General features: G+C 41.6%; 2 protein-coding genes across 3 annotated transcripts; both read left to right on the top strand.

The window, feature by feature from the left end:
• Positions 1–368: 368 nt before the first annotated feature.
• zgc:174904 (uncharacterized protein LOC564690 homolog) lies at positions 369–9,471 on the top strand. Of its 2 annotated transcripts, XM_048229825.1 has the most exons (6): positions 369–535; positions 1,275–1,385; positions 4,601–4,765; positions 6,829–7,046; positions 7,570–7,691; positions 8,697–9,471. In XM_048229825.1, exons 1-6 carry the CDS (start codon positions 424–426, stop codon positions 8,872–8,874), a joined length of 906 nt encoding a protein of 301 aa, XP_048085782.1. In that variant the 5' UTR covers positions 369–423; the 3' UTR covers positions 8,875–9,471. The 2 variants fall into 2 exon arrangements, with proteins under 2 accessions (XP_048085782.1, XP_048085784.1); XM_048229827.1 differs by lacking the exons at positions 369–535; positions 1,275–1,385 and adding an exon at positions 3,108–3,305.
• A 4,156-nt stretch (positions 9,472–13,627) lies between these two features.
• Positions 13,628–22,072, top strand: gnb3b (guanine nucleotide binding protein (G protein), beta polypeptide 3b). The gene is made up of 9 exons (XM_048230377.1): positions 13,628–13,930; positions 15,759–15,855; positions 16,325–16,470; positions 17,729–17,792; positions 17,951–18,107; positions 18,604–18,670; positions 18,879–19,080; positions 19,701–19,917; positions 20,835–22,072. The coding sequence occupies exons 2-9, from the start codon at positions 15,799–15,801 to the stop codon at positions 20,939–20,941; spliced, it is 1,017 nt and encodes a 338-aa protein (XP_048086334.1). The 5' UTR covers positions 13,628–13,930; positions 15,759–15,798; the 3' UTR covers positions 20,942–22,072.
• The last annotated feature ends 2,098 nt before the right edge of the window (positions 22,073–24,170 follow it).

Genomic DNA, 24,170 nt, shown 5'->3' with positions numbered 1-24,170 from the left:
TGGGGTAAACCAACTTTCCCTGAATCACGTGTACTCCTCAATATCTATGTGGGATATTTTGCTATACATTCAAGTTATCATCACTCCCTACACTATTCAAGCAGATACGTGCACACACAGAATCCACAAATCTGACAGCAGGTCATTGTTACAGTTAACATTTTCCTTCTTCCTAATATTTCCCATAAATGGCAAATATATGGTTGTGATTCATCCTGTTATTCGTGTTCCTGGAAGTTGACAGGGACGAAAGAGGTGGCCGTGGGCGATAGACAGGTTTGCGCAACGTTTGCCCTCCCCTTGCAATTTTTATGTTGAACCCTCCTTTGCCTCCCACGTACGACAGTAATTATTTTGAAATGCTTAAATTGAATGTCAACCGACTCTCAACTCAATAGACTGTGAAGCGAACTGGATGGAACAATGACAGCGGAAAATGGCACGACGTTTTGTGAGGGGATGTACTCAAAACTTATCGACTCTGATGGTCCATATGACGAGCTGAGCTCTCCAAATGTGCAGGAGCAACATATTGGTATGTTTTAATCCGTGGTGTGCACTGTCAGCAAAATATTTGCATGTTCTCCTACGTTAGTTGTACATTTTAGCTAAACTTCTGGTGTGGGAAAAAGCTGTATCAGACGTCTCCCTACTGCTTAAAGCAACACCAAAACGTTTTTTGTACCTTAAAATAATGTTTCAAAAATCGTTTCAGTGGTTCATCAACTCGTAACAGGGTGAACTTCTGCACTCGCTTTGCAGCCCTCTATCTATCGGCTACCGCACTAGACTTTTTTCATTTGACTTGCTTCTGATGTCGCAATATCATCATCATACTTTCATAAAAGCATGCAACACTCTACCGTGTCTGTGGACATCGTTATTTGCAAAGCCAGTGCTGGATAAAGAAATAGCATGCGTGCGACAGAGAAAGGATGCTTTTGCTGTTGCTTTAATCCAATACTTTGTGTTTAACCCCTGCTACTTGTCTGAACCTGCCTTGACATTTTAGGAATAACACCTGTTCGTCAGCAGTGTCTAATTAGCGCTCAAAGGTCAAATATAATACATAGTAGTAGCCACCTTTCCCTCTATGAAGGTTTTTTTTTATTTGTTGGAGAAATGGAGGAGAGCCTACACATTTTAGTGACATGCATGACATGCATGAAAATCTTGGAAGATAGGCTACTCTTTCACCACTATAACATGGGCCTAGTCTATGCATGACATGATAGTGTGCTAACAAATATCTCTCTCTCTCTCTGTATTTACAGTACACGTCTCTCCAGCAAGAGGCAACTCCAGGCAACCTTACAAACTGGCCACAGCATGCCTGACTGGGCTTTGTGTGATCCTGCTTTTGGTCCTTGTGGTGATGAGCTCACGTAAGTTTTCACAGCTCTCTGTGTGAGAGAGAGAGAGAGAGAGAGAGAGAGAGAGAATGTTTACATGGGATGCAGTCAGGGTAGGAATTTCACGGCGGCCACGACGGCCTTGCGTTGGCCGTGAAGCCCCTTTGAAAATCATAGGTTTACAGGCCACGGTGGCCTTGGTGCCCCCTTCTTTAAATATTCTGCTTTGTGTCCTACTAATAGCGATTTTTATTTAGCCTGTGGCCTGTCAAAATAATCTTAGCATTCACAGCGCAAATTAATTTAGTCTTTTACGCAGTAGAGAAAGTGACAGCGCAAGAAAGTGCGTCCAAATTCACCCATTCTTCTCAGTTGAACTACTCGCGAACTAGCCTATTCATCACACAGACATCACAAGTATCACATGAAAGAGCTTTTTCTCAGCTTTTAAACGATGTTAGCCGATAATTGCTGTGTTGAACGGTTCGCGAGAAAAGTAAATAATATAATTTAATTTAATAATACATTCTACTGAAGGTTTTGCGTCCATGATCTCCCTACCCATTCATCTCGGTAGAATACTTCACGAACCCTTCTTTTAACACATGACAAACCACATATCAGAATAAACAGCAGACCTTACCGAACACAAAAGTGTAAAGCAGTCCCCTGTACAGTTAGACGTTCCAGAGTAATCCAGTTTTGAATTTGCAGTAAATTTCGACATGCATGGATGTCTCCAAATTTGGGCTTTAAGTTTTACAATGTGTTTAAATTGTTCCACATGATTTCATAACGGGCCAAATACAAAATAAATGTTACAAATATCGCCTAGATATTGATAAATCAGAGGATAACTGACTAAGAGTTTGTGAAAGTAGCCTTAATGATCACAAAATGCCAAGCATGCATCTAGGCTATTTGAGTTTCTTAAAGCTGAGCTGTGCTTACATTTAAATTGTTCAATACATGATTTCATAGCAGGCCAAATATAAAATAAATTTTATATATAGCCTAGATATCTGTTTTTATTAGATGATCAGATGATTTACAGTTATATGCAATATGTCATGTTTCATGTTTTTGTAATGTTTCATACAATGATGCAGGTCTACTGCAGTGAATAGGCTAAATACAACTTTGATAATTTTTATAGCCTACTACTGTATAGTTAACTTTGGCCTTGGTGCCCTGACATGTGGCCTTTGTGCCCCCCACCAAATATGCCCAACTGAAGGCCAAGTGGCCTTGCCCCCAGAATGGTGAAATTCCAAGCCTGGATGCAGCCACTGCATAATTGGTGTTGGGGCCAGTGCTCCAGTTTTTACTTTCTGTCCTCTCTATGCCTCACCTTTGCCTTACCCTTCACATCTTTGTTATGACCTTGGGGTAAGGCCACAACAAAAGAGGGAGTCGAGAGGTTGGATCTTTAACTAAAATATGGATTTATTAACGAAATTAATCATATAGCAAACAAACAAACAGTGTGTGGAGGGTCACAGTCAGTAATCTGTAATGCATGGATGTTGTTATGTGTGTTTGTAATGTGTCTGAGTGCAGTGTTGCATGTCCAAAACCCAAAGTAAGAATGGCCCTCTCCTAAGGGGAGAGGAAGCAGCCCTTTTAGCTGGCGACCTGCTCTCAGGTGCAGCTCATCAGCCCGTTAGATCTTGGGACACCTGAAGACAATCAGACAAAACAAGTAGAGGGCCTAGTGGCATGTCACATTTTTCACAATCCCTCACCTTTCCTATCTGACGGCAATTTCTTTTTCACCCTGCAGCTCAGGCTGAAAACCTGTGCATCTTTTTCTGCTGCTTCTGTTACAATTTTGCCTGGACCAATCACAAGCTGGCTTATCCACCTGGCGCGCTATTGGCAGGTTTAAAACGATGACGATAGCGGGAGAGCCTGGAGTTTTCGCATCGCTCTCAAACGTCACCCGGTTCGTTGGTCAGTTGGTGAATGACTATCCAATTGCGTACAGAGTCATTTGAACTATACCTGTTGATCACACCTCTTGTTAAGCAGAAAATACATAGCGGACTCCCCAGACCAATGTTCAATTTCTATTCCCCACTAGTGGGGCCCGCCCCAGACTTTGACAACCACTGATATAGATTTCAGTGTTTTTTTTTTAAATTAATTTGTGAATATGCCTTAGCTTTGACTACTACCTCAGCCCTGTGTAAACACTGTGTAAACACTGTGTAAACACTAGATAGGCTGTCCATGGACCACAGGCCAATAGGGCTGGACATGGTGCTTGGACATGGTGCTTGGCTCCCTACCAAGACCTCTAACTATGTGGAAGTAGAGTCAGGGGAAGGTCAAATACAGCACCACTATCTGTCTCGACTTGTTTATTTCTGTGTTTGACCATCTTTTTCCAGTCAGTTCTTATTCCATCTATTTTTCTCCTCTACCCACCCTCTCTTTCCCTCCGAAGAAAAAACATGTTTTTGTACTGTTTATAAATGCGCACAGGGCTAATTGGGTGACTAATGCTAATGTTATCCAGATTGTTGAAAGGTCTTGGTAAAAGAGGTCAGCTGTTTTTTTTTCCTCATGGCGATTGGAAAGAGGACCTCTGGTGTTGGATGTTATTTGAATGTTCATGATTGTAGCGACAAGCCCAGATTCTCCATTCACCAAACTTTATGTGTTGTAAGTTGTTGTTTTTGGCTCTGAGCATGTCAAACTCAAAGACAAAGTGACTGATATTTAAAGGTACTAGGCATGTTTAGGTATTTTTGGTGACTGTAGAGCTCCCCCTAGAGTCACGATATATTTTTTCACACTGCAGTTGTAAATAGCCTACTTCTTGTGGCTTGTTCCCCTGTAAACAATGAAAATGCTTTTGTTGTGGAGGTGAAAATATATCTCTAGAGAGCTATATCTACTGACAAGGTAATGTTTCACGATTCTCTCGAGATGTTTTCGGGTCGCTGTTCTTGAAGTTGAATGGCTGGTTCTGTCATTACCGACCCGCTACGGCTGTGCTGTATGGCTATATAAGTGAACGATACTCCTAATACAAATTCGTTCACCATCAAATTGGCTTTGTAAAGGTTATATTAAGATGAAAATCTTTAGCATAGTGTACCTTTAACAAAAGCAACATAGACTTGTAACAGTGGGTTCAGGAATCAAACCTGGACCAACACTGCTGCAGCTCCAGTCACAACGTTGTTATATGTATAACAGCTGCGCTTTTTTTCCCTCCCTTTTTGTGCCTGACGCTGCAGGTAGGAATGTCTCTGAGGTGACAGCCGATGCCTCCGCTGAGACCCAGCAGCAGACTCTTCCTGTGAACGTCACAGAACTGATGGAGCAAATGAAGAACTTGGAGAAGGAGAATAAGGAGCTGGAGACGGAGAGGGATATCCTGCAGGAGAGGGTGAAGGCCTTAGGTAGGGATGCTGTGGAAGCTACACAATGTAGTACTTTTACCTGAAAACAATGCCTACAAACTCATTTTGATGATGCACAGACTTATAATTGGCAGATTGCCAACATGACCCTTTTTGTCAATTCTCAATGTATTGGGTAGCCCCCTAGCATTAAATGGATGCCCAATTGGCTGAGAACTGACAAAAATTGAAAAATGTACAAAAGGGGAATTCCTGTGGTACTTTAAATTATGATTTTGAAATCATATCGTGTCTATGATTTGATATGATTTGGGTTTGCATTGCAGATGTAATATTCAGGGAATCATTAGTAGCCTATCATATGGTAATGGCATCATACAGTAATGTCTTTCGTCAGTATTCATTTTATTTTCTGAGAATCCTAGTGTAATGCCCTTTCCTGTAATGAGTAAAATGGACTGACTCGTTGTGGAATAACTCTGCCACCTGGTGTAACTTAGACTATAGTCCTTGGTCCTCCCAGTTCCCCTCAATGTAGGGCATAGGTTAGGCGAGCTTTGTCTCTCTCTTTCACACACTGTATGTGTGTGTGTGTGTGTGTGTGTGTGTGTGTTTCTGAGAGAGAGAGAAAGAGAGAGAGAGAGAGAGAAATTCATCACAGATGTTGATGACTAACATGGAAAAGAGTAGGATTAATTAAAGGCGTTTATAGAGTCAGTGAGGCAGGCATGAACAGTGGTAATATTTAGATTTAGTGAAATGTACTGCAACGTGTGGTCAGTCAGTGGTCAGTCTTGACAAATTGCTCCTTTTAAATAGCTTAATATTTGCACCTATCACACAAACAAGAATCTGAAAAGAGTTTGAACATTTCTATGTACAAAAAAGGTAGACATTTATTTTGCTTGACAGTTGTTTACTAAGGTCCTTGCAGTCTTTCTTTGCAACTATCACAAACAGAAAGTACTATTGTAAGAAGAAGCATCCTCCTCCTGATCCCTCCTAAATATTCGGAAATTTAAATGCTCAGGGAATGAACACATTTCCTGTGTGCATACGAGTGTGGCCTTCCTGATGTTTTTAACTGGGCAGTGGGATTTTAATTAATTTCTTCCAGACCTCCTGCACAAATCAGCCAAGTTCTTTCCTAAGACAAAATGCAAGAGCCATCTATACCTAATCTACTCAGACAAAAACATTTCCTCCCACAAACATGTCCCAGCAAAGCCAGTAGCCAGCTAAACTATGTAAACAGAATGTGATTGGGAACATAAGTGGTCAGCAAGGCCCCTTTCTTTCCCACAGTAGTGACACTTACAGTGGGGCTACTAGGGCTCAACATGCAGCTGAAACAGAGCGCATGAGCTGCACAAAAAATAGAAAGAGAGAAGAGTGGTCCATTCTTTTTCAAATGTCCTTTTTGTGTGCCTGCAGTTCTCACATCTGGTGTAGCCAGTTCCATTGATTATAGTGGAAAAGGGTTTTGATGCAGCATACGCTCTGTTGTCGTTCCACTTCAGTTATGCATTTAATGTGGCTTGGGCATTAGTGTATGCATCATTGTGGTTTTATAATCTATCCTCATTTTACCCCTGTGATATTTACATAGGCTTAATTATTCGTTTACATAATGCATATTTCTTAGGGGAGAGATGTTTGTGTTCATGAGAGTGGCGCTGTGTGAGTTAGTCATCTTCCTCGTTCCCATTTTTGGGGCAGCCGTGGCCTACTGGTTAGCACTTCGGACTTGTAACCGGAGGGTTGCCGGTTTGAACCCCGACCAGTAGGTACGGCTGAAGTGCCCTTGAGCAAGGCACCTAACCCCTCACTGCTCCCCGAGTGCTGCTGTTGTTGCAGGCAGCTCACTGCGCTGGGATTAGTGTGTGCTTCACCTCACTATGTGTTGAGTGTGTTTCACTAATTCACAGATTGGGATAAATGCAGAGACCAAATTTCCCTCACAGGATCAAAAGAGTATACTTATACTTATTTCATCTCTCACAACGTTGCTGCGACCACTGATCGGAGACCAGGCTTTCTCGCATGCTTAGCTGTGATGGGGGGTGAATGAGATTTCTGATAGCTGTGCTGTCTCCCACCAGAGGCAACCCCCTCAACCCCTCCTCCTGCACGTGTGACCACTCTGGCCCCGGCAGCCTCCCCGTCCCCACCGGACCTGCCTAAGTGCCCAGCAGACTGGCTCCGCTTCGAAAACAGCTGCTACTACATCTCCCGCACCACACTGAGCTGGATGGGCAGCCAGCGGTTCTGTCAACAGAGAGGGGGACACCTGGCCATTATCCATACGGAAGAAGAACAGGTAAGAGAGAAAAGAGAGAGGGGAGAGAGAAGGGGGGAAATATTATGTACGTAAAGCCAACAAGGTAACCAAGGGTCAGACCTTGTGTGAACTTACTGGACCAAGGCTATGAGGAGAGTATTGTTATTTGAATATGCATGGGCAATGTTGATAATGAAGACTCAATGCATCGCTGCAACACTTAGGCAAGGATATAATCATCAGGAATATACTGACATATCATTAAGAATTTACTGTAAGTGGCAGAACTTTACTTGGTAAAAATGAAAGTGAGGCATCTCTGTGGGGATGTCATCTTCTAACAGTTTTTTCCACAGCTTTTTAAATCACTGATCCAAAAAATGGTCAGTGATGCTGCACACACATGCACACATAAACACACAAATACGAATGCCCTCACAATCGGTCCCATTCCAGTAAGCTATAGCAATACCAACTAATGTGAAGAATACATATATTATTATTATTATTATTTTATTATATTCACCTTCCTTTCAATCACTTTTTGTGTGCCTGGCCGTAGACGTTCATTTGGAACAAGCTGGTTCGGGGACACTGGAATGCCTACTGGTTTGGAATCACCGATGAGAAGGCTGAGGGGACCTGGCACTGGGTGGATGGGACAGTGCTAAATATGAATTCCAGGTAAGGGAATGCACAGGTTCACAGATCTCTCACGCACACACACGCACACACACACTGGGATATCAGGGACATACACTGCTGTAATTTAGCTAATTCTGGGCCTCACTCCAGGGTGCAGAGTGCAGCCCATGTTTTAAAAAGGTTTCTTGATAATTCTAAATGTGTATCCGTTTATATTTGTCTTTCCAAAACATTCTCCTTTCATTACACTCTTTGGTTTTGTTTGCCACAGACTATGACATCCTATTTTTTTTTTTTTTTTTTATTGGAATTTGTAAAACAGGTGCCAAAATCTTGGACAAATATATACAAAATATATGATTATGAAAGAGTTTATCCGCCCATCCCTCCCCCAGCCATCTCCACATACACCCCCACCTCTGTACACTGCCCATCCTTATCCATCCATTCCAATACATCCACACCAATCCTCAGTCTCACCTATTCTCCTACACACACACGCAAAGAAAGCAATAATATAACAAAACCCCAAAAAAATCCAGATAGAATAAAAAAAGATAAACAAGTAATTGTGATACTAAAAAACGGAAATGAAAATGGAAAAGAGGAAAGCAAGGTGGGGGAGTAGTCTTGTGTTTTTGAGCATAACTCTAGATCAACTGTTTTCAGGCTGCGCTGTTAAAGTACCCACGCGAGTGACATCCTGTTTCTGTTGACATCTTCTTCCATTTTTAGAAAATATGGACATTCTTGTTTTTATAAAAAAAAATTGCAGGTTCTTCTTCAAACATGTTTTCTTCCAAACATCAGCATTATGCTCTCTTGTACATATAGGAGAGATTTGCTTTATAAAGTCTCTTTAGGCTTCATAAAAGAAGGTAAAGCTCAAGTTAAAGCACATCCCAGTTGCATTAAGTGCATCTTAACAATTGAGAAAAACTGTAATTGTGAAGATCAAAAGCAGGATGCCAAGTCAGCAAGTAAGGTCAGTTGCAGACCTTTTGTTTCTTTCACTTCTGTTAACCAGTGTCTTTTGCCACTCAGTTTCTGGGAGGAGGGGGAACCCAACAACCACATTGACGAGGACTGTGGTTACATTGTGAAGACGCAGGTGCGGAGTCGTGTTCCGACTAAGAGCTGGTACGACGCACCGTGCGAGATGCACTGGCGCTTTGTCTGTGAACTGGAGTTGACCGCCGTCTCCACAACAGCGAGTGTGTAGAGGAGGAAAAGCTGATGTGGTGCACAGGCCTCCCTAAATGCAGCTTGTGAAATACTAATAATGCAATAACGTGGATATGAAATGAGAAGTGTACATTCTTTTAAATGGGAGGAGCACTCCCCTATTGCCTTAGTTTGTTTTGCTTTTCCTGAAATTGTAAGTGTATAAACCCCCTGAGAGAGAGAGAGAGAGAGAAAGAGAGAGCGAGAGTGAGAGAGAGAGAGAGAAAAATTGTAAATAACCTGTACAGAAATATTTTTGTTGTTTTGATAAAGACATGTCAAATGGAATGAGATATTTTGTTAACTGGAATTGATTTATTTCAGAAGGGAAAATGATGTGCTGTTTAGAGTTGAAAATGAATTGTCTTATTCAAAGTGTTGATACTGTAGCTATAGAGATATTAATCGAATAAGGCAAGGTAGAGGGTTTGATTACCAGCTATAGAAACATTTGTACCTGTTCTATGGATATATATAAAAATAAAACTTGGCATATGGTGAAAAAATCTCTGTGTTGTTGCTAAAACTAAAAATGCAGTTTAACTTCATCTTGAAGGACAGTAGCTCTGAGATAACATGACAAACCTTATCCTGCAGAGGGCAGCACACTTGTGTGGACTGGCAACTATTCTCTCTGAATGTGACTCTCACACTGGATAAATCACTTACATAAATAGAATGGCTCATTATGACTGTTTATTCTTACACAAGAGTATGGAATGGTATGGGATCACCAATAAACAGAAACCTTTTTTATTCAGAAGACAGTGTGTATGCTGGTGATGGTGATAGATATATTAAGCGTTTGCCAGACTTTAACATGTCAAGAAAACAACTCGTGTGATATTCCTTGAATGATTCCTTGGCCTCGTTTCTTCCATCATGATTGAACTTCCCAAAAGTTCAAGTCATTTCTGGTGTCTGGACTTTCTGTGAAAGCGTAAAGTAGGCCACTTCAGTATGTGAAGAAAAATAGGTCACGTTATTAAAGGCTACAGTCATTTATTGTACTTGTTAGTCCCATCCATGCAAGAAAAAAAATGTTAAATAATCTGTCTCCAAAAAGCTCAACGGACACCAGCCAGTCAGTGTCATAGTGGCACTCCACTTTGAGGTATACTCATTGAATCAAAATCAACTCAATGGTGTGATAAAGAACTCTTCTTTCCTCAAGAAAATCATTAGGTTGGTTTTCTAATGCACTGATTTTCTAATGATCTTATCCCTATCCAGGTATCCGTGTGCGCCTCATTCTTCCTACTTTGCATGTGTGTGTGACGACTCGGAGGCCCATTAGAAGATTGACCCACGTCATTCACACCGGTCACACAACATCGTCCGTCAGACCTTCAAGAGCTGGACCCTGTCCAGGCTCGGCTTGCTAGATGTCCTTTGCGCAGCTCAATTGGCTCGTTAAGCTCCCTCACACCCAATTGGTGACCTTGACTCCTGCTGATCCACTTGTGCATTAATTGACACAGTTCCTGCCACCAGTGTAAACAAATGAACTAGGGCACCTGTTATATAATGGCGCGTGTAGTTCCCTGTAGATCCATCTGCGGCAGGCCACTTTTGATGAGCACCAGTGGCCTAATTAAGAGCTCAGAATTCTCTTAATAGGCAAAAGAAAACCCACCCAGTCTTCCACAAATGTCCGCAAGGCAACGATACATAGTTGATTATTTCGATTTGCATTCAATTATATCTTGCATTGAAATACTAAGGTGAACTCTCTCGCAGTGTGAGAAATATTTTTGTCTGCTCAGCACAGCAGGGCAAACCGGTCTAGACAGCTCTTCAACAAGCAGTTTGCCTAGTTCTTCATCAACAATGAACATGTCAGTGTTTGTCAGCCTTTAATAACCTTGGGGCAAGTCAGGGTTTATCATCATGAGAAATAGGGTATGGGTTGAAAGATCATCTTTTTCAAGACCACATCTGACTGTGGCACCAAGGTGCGTCCTGTGACACTCGTCATGAAAAGGGGGAATGTTATGAGGAGGACAAAAAGAGGGTGAATGAGTTTGAGGTTGAAGAGTGAGCTGCACCCTCTCACCTCTTGAGCTTGTTACCATGGAACTATCAGTAAGTCTGGAGCCCTTTTCTGTCAGTTTGTATTAAGCAGGATTTAGATGAGAGAGAGAGAGAGAGAGGTAGGGAGAGAGACACAGAAAGAGAGGCTGCTCACAGACCCAGAGGGGTATTGATGATGTGTCTGACCTGTGTCTTAAGGAAAGAGGAGAAGATATGATTGCAAACTTTTTTTCTTGATGTCTTCACGTCACACTTCTGACCACTTCTGTTCCATCTCATGACACTCACGTGGTGGTCATCCCTGGCATACACATTTAGTAGTTCCTCTTCAATGTGTGTGGAGCAAAATATGAGAAGTTGGCCAATTTGCAAACTGCAGTCAATGTCACCCACAATTGAACTGGGTGAATAACTGACTTCTAAATGGGATCTCTGAAAGTCTGTGGAATACTTCAATATGAAATTCCAGAAGGGTCAGTAATAAACTCAATAAAAGCATTTGTTTAGTCTTTTCACTTTTCTGCATTTTGGTCAGTAATCTTCCAGTTGGAGATATATGTCAGGCTTCCTTGCTGAAGATTGCAGAATGCAGTCTGGTATTTTAATACAATACAGATTAAGAAAAAAATATATGAAAATCTGTAACAAAGAATTTTTACCAGTATACAAGAAACCATGAAAAAAGCCCCATACTAGCATTTGTAGACCTGTAGACATATGTATGTAGACATACAGTATGTCTGTCAAATGTATTGCCAATCTGTATCTGTGTGTCTGTGACTGAAGCATATCACTGGAGTCTGGCGGAACCCAGGCAAGTCCTGTAAACCCTTCAAAAAAGGGGACTGAGCGTGTGTAAAACACAGATCACATTGTGGGCACAGGGTGTGTACCGAGTTGGTGTTTGGGTGTGAGGGGGTTTAATGGCGGCTTTTGTTTCCCCCAGATGGGGTGCGAAAACAAATCAGAGTGTTTGTTTGTTATACTGTTAAGCACCGAAGGAGACAATACAATAACTCATGGTGATTAACCAGCCTTGAAAAGAAGAGCATGCTGTTATGTTAGGTTTCAACTCTACTTCAATCCTCTGACATAACAAGGCATAACCTTGTCATGAACATGTTATGGCAGATGTACAGTATAAGTAGGATGAGTTCATGACAATGCATCATAGCTACCATTAAAATTAATTTAGGATCTTTAAAAAAATCCTCCAAAATAATGGTATTTGGAATACAGGCACTGATAAAACATATGACAAAATATTTTGAGTTGGTAGTGGTACAAGCATTAATTACATTTAATAAGAATTCATAATATGGCAAAACACAGTCATTTATATGCGTACTAGACTGTTTTCACAATCTCTGTTGGGGGAATGATTCACTGATATTTAATCAAGTTGGCCAATATTTTTGTTAGTGACTTCATTGAACAGGGTGTTTGTTTGTGGAGGTCACATCTGTGGTTGGGTGTGTGTAGACATGGGTGGAGGGAGGTGGGGGTTGTTTTCTTACTACAAATACTTAGCAATTGTAATAGGATTGGCAGCTATTATATTACAGCATGTTTAATGGAATCACCCATTTTCACCACTCCCTAGTATACACACAGGATCTCCTTTTGCCTCCACGCCAATCTCCTTCTCTTACCACCCAAGGCCCCCTCTACCCAACCAACCAACCAACCAACCAAACTCCGCCCTGGTGCATGGATCTGTGAGATATGATACCTTGAGCTGTAAGCAAGATTATGATCACATGGTGTCTGCCATCTACAGGCTGGTGCCCGCAGAGGTGAGAGCTTTTCTCCTTTCACTTGGCACAAGTGGCACCCAGACAATGGCAAGTGGGTGAAGTACCAACTGGACACCCCTCCCTCTACCTCTCTCTCTCTCCCGACCTCCATGTTCCCTCTCTCCTTGCCGTCCCTCTTCTTCTCTGTGTTACCCGTGACGCATGTTCGGATTGGGCTGCTCTAATTCCTTAACGAGATTGCCGATTCCACGGATATCCAATTAGATCGTGATTAACTGGGCTCAACTCATTAGGTCTGACAAACTAATTCAAATACTCACCCCCGAACCCTATGAAATCACCCCCAATAAAATTCAACAATCACAAGGCCAAACAAACATCAATGTGTCCAAAGTGGTGTGTCAGTGCAACGATCACTGACATGCTGTCTGCACTCAGTGCAACGATGTAGGACTACAGATATTGTGCGTATGCATAACCTTGACTGTTAAGTGAAATTAATATAATAAAGTGCAATGGAAATCAGTCAAAATCATTCTGACCCAAACAACAACTTCTTATGGTCTGGCACAACAAATTAATATTTATTATAAGGATAATTTCAAGTACAAATACAGATCATTTTCACCATTTTAACCACCTTGTACTGATTTAGTGGTCGAGTAGTGAGTAATTATGAGCAGGTTTCCTCTCTAGCCTATCTCTTTGAGCATATCTCTCCACCACTTTGCCCTCCCAAAGGGCCCAGGTCTCTCTTTCCAACCTGGATTCTTCAGGTATGTCCCGTCATTTGGTTTCTTCAGTTGCTCCTGTCTTTTGACCCCATAACCTGCTTTCCTGCTGCAATCGGTTTACCTGACTCTCCTCGTCGTACTCTCTGCCCCCCCCTCCTCTCTCTCTCTCCTCCTCTCTCACTCTGTCTCTTTCTCTCCCTCTCTCTATTTCAATCTTTGGGGCTTATCCCTTCATCCCTGATCTCCTTCATCCTCTCCAATCCTCATCTGTTCCCGGGGAGGAAGGGGGAGAGAAAGAGAGAGTTTTTCACAGGTAAGTTCCTGCCAGTTGGTGGGAAGAAAGCGTGCAAAGTAGAGTGAGTGAGTAAGAGAGAGAAAGAGAGAGGGGAAGCAGGACCGTCCTGTGGATTGAGGAGTGCACAAGCAGCTGAGAGAAAAAAGGGACACGCAGCGAGGAGAAGAGGAGAACGAGAGGTTTGGAATAAAGGAGAAAAGGAGGAGAAAGAAAAGCTGCACAGCGAGAAGCAAGGTGAGTATTTTCTTCTAATTGTTTGAGATTGATCTCATGCTGCGTGCTGTTGTTGACTCTGACAGTGCATTTGGACTTCAGGCCTTGAGAATTATTTAACTCATCGGCATCTGAGCAGCTCCAACAAAATTGGCTCTGTTAGCCCACTTATCGTAAAACACAGGACTTGACACCAACCAGACTGGGAATACTCACAGATGCAAGAAGTGGATGACACCTCAATTCGTGGAAGTTATGGAAGTATCTGTGCATTGACTGCAACATTTCAAAAGACAAGGGATGCCACATCATTAAGACATTAAGATGGTGATAGATAGTTGCATAATGATATGCAGGACAAGATGGATGCTTCTACTTCTGTCAAAGGCATTCGTGTCAACTAGGCGGTTGGCAATGTCCACGTCTTCTCTTGTTTTTGAAGATTCTCTTTATCAGAGACAATACTACTGAAGGGTACATTTAGCCTATAGCTCACTTGCAATGCTAAACAGTTTAGAAACCAACGACAGAGAACAACCCTTTTGAGTTCTGCAGGGTTTTGGTAGTTTGTCTTGGCACACATTTATTACATGTTGGCCCAGCCAAAGTTGAACATTGCATTTTAGTCAGATGCACAATTGGTGTTTTGGGCATCTTACTTGATCAACCTGCACGATAAGATTTTTTTTTTTTAAGAAAAGAGCCATTGTGAGGATACTGACCATGAGAAAGGGTCAACACATTTGACCATGCTCATCTGTCTAGTCCACAGCTATTTTCTCATATCTCTTGCCATGTATATTTTTTGTCATACATTTCTCTCTGGCCTCTTGGTCGCTCTCTGATCCAATGGGACAGTAATCGGATGACAGGAGATTTGACTTGAAAAGCCACCCTACAAGCTCCTGCTGGGGGCTTAACCCTCCCCGGCGTCCACTCTTTCCCCCCCATGTCCTCTGGACTATTTCCTCTCGCCTCTATCTTCTCCAGGCCTCCACAGATCTGTTTCTTGATCGATGAATCGTAGTAGACTTCATATTTACCAGTGTGGTGTTTTTATGTGATGTCTCCGTCTCTCTGACTCTCTGAGCACATATCTGGCCACAAGTGGCCCAGAGGCCAGGTGAGATCGGGCAAAGCTCCACAAAGCCTTCTGATCCTCACTTATAAAGGTCACTTGTTTGAAAACAGTTGCTCCTTGATTACAGAATGGAAGACAGGGAGTGTGCCAGAACTGTGGGGATAACAAAATGTGAATTCTGATGATAACTTATTGTTGATACCAAACTTGTAAAGTTACACAAAACCCAAAGTTATGTTGGTTGAATGTAATTGTTTCTATGGCATAAGACCATGTACTATATGTGTGCAATCTAATTGCTACCTACATCTGAAAATTTGAGGGTTAAAACCAAACTTTACCAAGACTTTATTTAGTTTCAAAAGTCAGGAAAGGCGTTAAACTACTATAGGGCCCAGTGTTAGTTTTACCAGAGTACAAGACAGTGAAATGACACCTCATTATTCAAAGGGGCTAAGATGTTCTCCTCATCCAGGATATGACGTCACTAGTGGTGGTCATGGAGGCCTAGTTTCCGATAATGCTGTTACTACCACCAGGTTTACTTAACAATCTCTTACTTCCTTTTCACTGGGCAAGCAGGAAGCTGCTCCGATTAAGTTAAATCCACTTGGTGGATCTCCTCACTGCTTGAGGGGAGGATGTAATACGTTTCACCACTCACCTTTGTCCCCATTCATGACAACATGCCACAAAAGTGCAGAGATACTCGGCTCTGATTTCAGGTGGTCATACCTCTTCCTCTGCTCTTGTCTTTGTGTTGTCCAGGTCGTCCTCTGGTCTGTAACATCCCCTTCAAGCCGTCGCCATGGGTGAGGTGGAACAATTGAAAAAGGAGGCTGAGGCCCTCAGAGCTCAGATTGAGGTAAGCGCTGGCCATCCTTGAGTCACTCGCCTAAACCTATTATAGGATCCACACAGACACAGAAAATCCATCTTATAACACACAAAATGTGTGACATGTACAGGAGAACAGAACCTTACTGGGTCAACCACAGTAATGGGAGGGATTACATCCATACATTATGCCTGACCTACTGGCTTGTGGGAAAAGTCCTATTCCCCAAGTTTATTTCACAAGGTCAAAAATATCTACCTGTAAATGTCTATATATATCATGCATACATTACACACTGAGTTAATTATACTAGTGTATAATGTATGCATGATATAGACATTTAGACATACAGACATCACAAATAGAATAGAATGTCTTGACAGGCATTAATGGGATGTCTTTGCAGTACTGATTTGTCCTTGTGACTACCTCAACCTTCCAGTGTAAATCACAGATGAATAACACATGCTGTATTGATTCATTTTTCTACTCACAGACCGCCCGCAAAGGAGTGGCCGACACAACCATGGAGTCGGCCGCCTCTGGGGTGGCCCCTGCTCCTCGCATCCAACCCCGCGCCAGACGGACCCTCAAAGGCCACACAGCCAAAATCTACGCCCTGTACTGGGCCCTTGACAACAAGTGAGTCCACTCGTGACAGAACAGAGAAAAACAGGGCAAAAACTGATCCAAATGAAAATCTTATGGTGAAATGGTTTTCCATTCAGTCACCTGCTGGAGCAATGCACACATTCCTGAAGAGGCTCCCAAAAAAATGATTCAAGGTAGACAACTCTGAGTGTTAAGGCTCAAGTTACATCAGACAGGACAGTAAAATAGGACAGGATAGGACAGGACAGTAAAATATGTGTAGAGCACATTATATTTTGCATCCACATATGACTTCAATCACATATTGTTATATAGGCCTTAAAAATTGGGGCGGTGGTAGGAGCTGGGCTAGCGTGCAGTAGCCTGAAAAGTTGTGGGCTCAATTCCCAGCTTCCACCGCTGTGCCCTTGAGCAAGGCACTTAACCCCAAGTTGCACCGGGGACCATGTAATCCCTTGTACTATATTGTTGACATATGTAAGTCACTTTGGACTTTGGTGTCTGATTAATGAATACATGTAAATGTAGAAACGTTGGGTAAAACGTCAGGACTCTACTGTAGAGGTCATATTGTATTCTAGCAGTGTGAAAAGCATTTACATTACACACAAAGGTTTAAGTGTCTTCTGTGCTTAAGTCAGACGCCTAAGCTGCTATAGCCTGGTTGGAGTTGCTTTACAGGCATTTGTGTTATCTTGTGCTCATCATTGTGAATCCCCTTATTGCTTAGTTGGATCAATTAACAGAGCTCAGAGGATGAGAATAGCTTCAATGGTCTGTTATTTGATTTGAAGGAGAAAAGGAGGAATGTTCAGTCATCTAGTCAACCATTGTGATGGATGCATATACTATAAATCTAACCTCAATGCAGTCATGCTAAAAAAAAAGGTCAGAGTTTGCAGAAAGGGTTCAAATATGTCAGAACATGGCTGGTACAGCACAGTCTTGAAAGAACAAAGGCGCCACCAAGTGGCACCTTCAGGTACTGTCATATTGAAAGCTCACAGGAAATGAATGATCTTGAGGACCGAGACACCAATCATTTAGTAATTTAGCTTCCACATGCGGGTCTCTCAATGTCATTGAATGTATTTACAATTATTATATACATTATGTATTGTATTATTTTTTTAATTATTTACCTACATGCATGCATTGTCTAAAACACAGTACAATGGCTATTATATCCTGTTATAATGTCCTTCAATATGGCATTTTAGATATAAAAGATGTTTATATTCCACATTTACTAGGGGATAACACTGATTTGTTAACGTGTGTATCGTAGGCTGATGATCAGTGGCTCACAGGATGGCAAGCTGATCGTTTGGGACACCCATGCTGGAAATCTGGTGAGAACACCCTACAGTATACTATAATGCAGAATTTCCAAACTCAATTATTTCAAGTTATCACACGGAGCGTTAATAATGTGTTCAAACTGTTAGTGATCCATATGAGTTGGTACAGTTTGTGAAATGTATCTGCAATTTATCCTTTCCATCCCCAGGCTAACTGCATACCTCTCAAATCTGCATGGGTCATGACTGTCTCCTTCTCCCCCTCTGCGGGTCTGGTGGCTAGTGGTGGTCTTGACAACATGTGCACTATCTACAACATCTCAGGGGAAAAGCCAAAAACCTTGAGGGAATTGGATGGTCATGATGGTAAGAATCTGCGTAACAGGCTTTGAGCTCTTGTTGATAACCTAAAGAGGTCGATAAACAAAGGATCTGGCAGTAGTCTTACAGGTTAGCTAGATACCAGTTGGCAGATAAATAGCTACTTTTTCACAGCAAAAGAAATTCCATTCATAAGTGGGAATTTCAGACAGATTTTATGTCACAAAATACCACATGCAGAATCTCCAACTTCCCTCCACTGATGGTGCACTGCATTTCATATAAGGACAGTTGATCCCAATTAGCCATAACAGAAATCTTTGATCTGTACAAAAACAGTCTACAATAGCCACAGGTAGTGCAAAATATTGTCACAGTGATGAGCATAAGATGGTTTGAGGATGTCTAACTCTCAGTCATTCTGAGATGTGCAGTGCAAAGTCATATTTTCTTAATGTGCTCTTCTCTCTCATGCTGTCCCCATTTCTGTTGCTATAGTAACTCACCTCCTTGATGTGACTTTGCCTATCAACCATCTTAGGTTATCTGGCCTGTGCCCGCTTCTTGAGCGAAACTGAGATCCTTACTGCTTCTGGTGACCAGACCTGGTATGACAATCTGAAAAGATGATTCAGAGAACATCTTTTCACTCTCATTTGTGAACATACTGTATTTATATGTTTAATTCATGAATGTCATATTTTGCGCACATATACTATCTTATCATCTTTCATCCAGTAGAAAAGTCCTCCATCATTCACCATCTCTCTCTTTCTCTGTCCCTCTCTGTCTCTCTCTCTCTCTGTTCTTTTCCAGTGGTCTTTGGGATCTGGAGACTGGCAAACAGAAGGTACAGTTCCTGAACCATGTGGGAGACTGCATGTGTCTGGCACTCTCCCCTGACCAGAACCAGTTCATCTCTGGGGCCTGTGACTCCCTTGCCAAGCTCTGGGATGTCAGGGATGGCCAGTGCAGGCAGACTTTCCAGGGCCACACCAGTGACGTCAACACCATTGCGGTAAGGAGCGTTTGCATTATGGTGTTTTGGTCATAGGCAACTGTGACTACTTGATAGTTAAGCTCAAAATGTACAATGTGTTTCACATTGTTACATCGGCTTATGCAAGCTTCAACATTTAGAAATGATTTTATGTTGTCGTTAGGTTTCACATTGTTGCATTTGTCTAAAACATCTCAAGAAATAAAGATACTTATTAGTTTGCTTGTTCCTGAGCTACATTTGCATTGTACTTCCAGTGGAGCTACAGGAAAGGAAATCTCCTTTTACCTTACTACAACTAACCTAACATGGTAGCCATTCTGTCACTGCCTTTTCCATAATGGAGCCAGTCCTATGGCATTATGTTTTATTGTTGTATATCAATTGCTGTGTGATTTAATATGTTCTTTTTTTTAGCCACCATGTGTCTAGTATAACATCTTTCCAATGGACTACAGTTGAAATTTAGCCTGCTGGTTAACACTGGCACATTTACAGAAATGTTGATTAATGTGCACTGTCCTTTAAATAGATAAATGAAATGAAATGAAATTAAGCACAAAAACATTCTGTGTGCACTGCAATTACACTGTGACAGTGACCCCTAAGCAGTCATACCTGCCCTCCTTGCCCTGCAGTTCTTCCCAAATGGACACGCTGTGATCACAGGCTCGGACGACTGCACCCTGAGGATGTTTGACCTCCGCTCTGACCAGGAAGTCATCTGCTACCAGAACGCCCAGCCAACTGCCGGTGTGACATCACTCGCCCTGTCCCTGTCTGGACGTCTCCTCTTTGCAGGCTACGATGACTTCAACTGCAACATCTGGGATACTCTCAAGGGCGAGAAAGTTGGTGGGTAGAAAAGAAAAACACAAATGAAATGCTGACATGACTAAAGTGGGCAAATTGATCATTTGTAGGGACAAGAGTGTGAGAGAGCAGTAATAACAGGGGTGTAATAACAAAGACAGAAAGTAGAGACGGTTGTTGCAGAACACCGACCTTACCCTTTGAGTCCCACTGTCTGACACAGGAATGAACTCAGTGGGTAGCACATTTCAAGGCCAGCAGATGACTAAAGAGTGAGTTTAGGGGATGTTAGGTACTTTATTGTCTTCAAAGTGATTGTATGCACATCCCACCTCACTGAGGCTTGGTGCAGGACAAAAAAGGCTTGTCAAGGAAAGAAGAGTAGTTGTCCACACACTGTAATCTCCCAGAAGAACTAAATTTAATGAGTTAAAAACATAACGCAATGTTTCGACCCACCAGGGTCTTCATCAGGCAGCAGGTACTTTATTGTCCAAGTAGGGAAACTTTTTTCCAGTGAATACAACATTATAGTGTCAGTCCACAGTAGTAGTACAAATCCAAAAAAGAAACAGAGAAAAAAGAAAGAAACCATCCAGACCCGCTGAACGGAGATACAAAAAGGGTCATGACTTAATCCTATCTTGCAAGAGTTTGTTTAAAGAAATAATCACTTGGGGTATAAATTACTGTTTTGTCCTGTTTCTTGAGATACCTTGATACCGGTACCTGCAGCCTGAAGGTAGCAGCGCAGGATGTACATAATAGACAGAACGCTATTTGAGTGTTGAATGAACCGAGAGGCAAAGAGACCTCAAAAAAAAATCTATGGCTCACAATGCAACTTTTTTTGTATGGGATAGCGGGATACTGTATAACGTGTGTGTATAGGAGACTGTCCACCTCCCCAGTCTGCACACTTTAGGCTGAATAACTCACCCCTTGTCTGCCCTTCTCAGGTGTGCTGGCTGGACATGACAACAGAGTGAGCTGCGTTGGCATCCCAAGTGACGGCCTGGCGGTCAGCACCGGATCCTGGGACAGCTTCCTGAAGGTCTGGAACTGAGCTGGCCGCTCAGCCTTTCGCGGAGGAGCTCGAGAAGGAGGAAGAACGAGGGAGTGAGGAGGAAGACAAACAGGGACACAGCTAGTGTAGGAGGACAGTGAGCAAGATGAATGAATGACAGTGATGCTGGTTGGGTAGGTGGGTGTATGTGTGGGGGAGGGAGCAGAGTGGTGGAGGCACTGCACGTTTTGTTATCAGGGAGAGAGACATGGGAGGGTTTGTTTTTTTCGTACCAGACTAGTCTTCTCTTTTTTGACTCGCTCACTAGTTCATTCTCTCTTCTCTCTTCCTTCTTTGTTCAAACTTTGAAGGCAAAGGCAAAGACTCCATAGAATGTATAAAATGGCATTCCTACCACCTCATAATGCACCATGGAAGATATTGCTGAGTGTTTCAGTATATCAAATGACAACAATAAAAAATATAGCATTTTATGGTCAGACATATTTGAAAATAATGAATATAAATGTAAAATAATATTTTATTGTATTAAAGTTATTTGACAAATACATAATAGATTTTTGAAAGTAAAATGAGAAATCCTGTGGAATAATTTTGTGGGGGAAAATGTATAAAAAGAAATAGGACCCAAGGTTATTTTTTCTTGTTTCTTGTATTCATGGTTGAGATTTAAGACCCAATCACGCTAGATGAGAGATGACACCAAACCTTGTTTGTACATTTTAGAGAATTCAGTAGGTGCAGTGTTTGTGTGCATTGCTGTCACACATCTGCGTTTATGTTTGCACCTCCAGCATTACATCTGACATTTTGGATCTGCGATGGTACTGATACTTATACTGGTGCATCTGCAAATAACCTAAAAGCCAGCTTCATTTGAATTCCAAAATGGCTACTGTTGCCTTTCATCAAGCCATTCCATGAGAATCATTTTAGGTTCATCCATTAGAAGGGACATGTTCATGTACACCGGACACATATCAACAAAAGTCAGCATGGATTTGTTTCATATATCCGTCCCTCTATGTTGTAAAACACAGAAAACATTTGCTACAATCAGTGATCAATAAATCATTCCCTCGAAATCATTTTTGTTTTGCTTTTACATTTGCAGTCTATCTGTAAAATTATGTTTAAAACACTTTCTAATAAATGTAGAATTCTGCACTACACTGGGGTTGTTTTGTATCAATTAGGCACCAAAAACAAATGGTATGGTCATTGTGGATATTTTGAGGATGTACAGAATGTATTACTTACTGTATATGTAACTTTAGAGTAAAGAAAACCATAAAGAAGATAAGCCAATCTAAGTCTAAGAGGGACAAGCTGTACATTTAAAGGATTTTCTACTCAAGGACATGCGATCAAAAGTGAACAATATATCAGTCTGAAACACATGAAAGATATGAGAGTTTCACAAGTTGGTGCCAGAATATCTTCAAGTAACTATCTGTAACCAGAGGCGGACAGAGTACACAGCTTTATTACTTGAGTAAAAGTACAGATACCCTTTGCTAAATTTTACTCAAGTACAAGTAAAAGTACAACAGTCAGATGTCTACTTAAGTAAAAGTACTGAAGTACTTGTTTTTAAAAGTACTTGAGTATCAAGAGTACAAGAGTAGCCTACATTTTCTAAATATTGCATGCCACAGTGCTTACATTTATGTACAGAATAGTCCTACATGGAGTCCATGGAGTACATGGTCCTACATAAAAAAATGTTAAAGTTAATACCTTGGAGAATGTAAAAGGAATTGAAAGTAAAATCAAGTCATTTTCATCTTTTTACCATGTTGCCAGGGATGGGCAGTATTTCTAATACATGTATTTTAAATACGTATTTCAAATACAAAATAATATTTTGTAACTGAAACACTTGAAGTGAAAAATTAACTTGTTCAGAAAATTTAAATAGTCTGGCGAGGTGGGACCACAGGTTGGCACATTCCGGGATGGACCTGCTGCGTCTTCATCCGTTGTTTCGTCCATGGTTTCGTCTCTTATCTAAATCTGACCATGGAGTTGACATTGGCGGAAAGCTGAAGGTGATTGCTGATAGACTGTCCCAATCAGTGGCGCCTGCACAATCCAATCACGTTTGAGAGGGAAACAACAAATTGAGGGTTTCTGAGATTTTTCTTTTTTCCATTTTTTTTATAAGAAGTAACAGGTACTCACGGTTATGGATAGAAATGTAGTGGAGTAAAGAGTACAATATTTGCCTCTCAAATGTACTTGAGTAAGTGGTACTCCCAAAAATGATACTCGAGTTAGATCGCTCAGAATTGTACTCAAGTACTGTACTCCAGTAAATGTACTCCGTTACTGTCCGGCTCTGTCTGTAACAGATATATGGATAAAACTGCCCAGTTTTGGCCATCAGGAAGGATGGGTGCGAAAATAAGGAGCCAACACATTTTTATGAAACCCTCTCTTAATAGGAAAAGATAATAAGCACAGCCAACTGTTCCCCTGAGAGATAATAACCTGTCACCATCATTGTTATGAAATGGATGTAGTCAGCTATCATTCAAAAGTGTGGAGTCACTTAGCCTAATTTCTATTTCACTCCATTGACAATATTAGTTTACTACTTCCTTCCTACATGATTCTTGCAAAGTTTGGATTCTTTGGGCCCTGTCCACAGGGTGTGGCATGGTGTTGCAAACTGGAGTGAGCCTTCCTTCATCAAGATTCCTTCTTATCTTGTACCACTTTACCACCACCAAGACCACCCAGACCATCAAATACCCGCCACCATGGTTGACAGATGGAGTCACAGATGGAACACACCTATTGGGCCTTCCCTATAAAAGGCTCTGGGGGAAACTGAATCATGAACAACAAATCAGGACTTTAATTTGCTTGCAAAATGCTAACTACTTCAAAATATGACATTTGAAATCCTAAATCTTTGGTTATTCCACACCCTGATCTTAAATTCAAACTCTATGTAGCCTATGACGAAATAACACAAATCGGATAAAGTAAATTGCTGATGTATTCATCATACTCACACAGTAGGCTACAGACCTCACCTGCACAGAACTACAGAACCTCCATGATGTGGAATGAAATGAACACAGCAGCGGATACGACTCAAACTTGCTAACTGTAATTGGTTGAAAGACCTCAAACCCCGCCTTCATGCACGGAAGGATGCTGTCGTTGTCCTTCCTATCCGCTGAGGAAGATAGCTACATTCCACTGCCAATAGAACTACAGAGATGGAATTGAGTAGGCGTTACCCCATCTCGTGACT

The sequence above is a fragment of the Alosa alosa genome, chromosome 20 (genome assembly GCF_017589495.1).
Source record: "Alosa alosa isolate M-15738 ecotype Scorff River chromosome 20, AALO_Geno_1.1, whole genome shotgun sequence".
Taxonomy (NCBI): domain Eukaryota; kingdom Metazoa; phylum Chordata; class Actinopteri; order Clupeiformes; family Clupeidae; genus Alosa; species Alosa alosa.
Note: the sequence above shows the minus strand (reverse complement) of the source record. Positions and strands in the feature narration are given on the sequence as shown.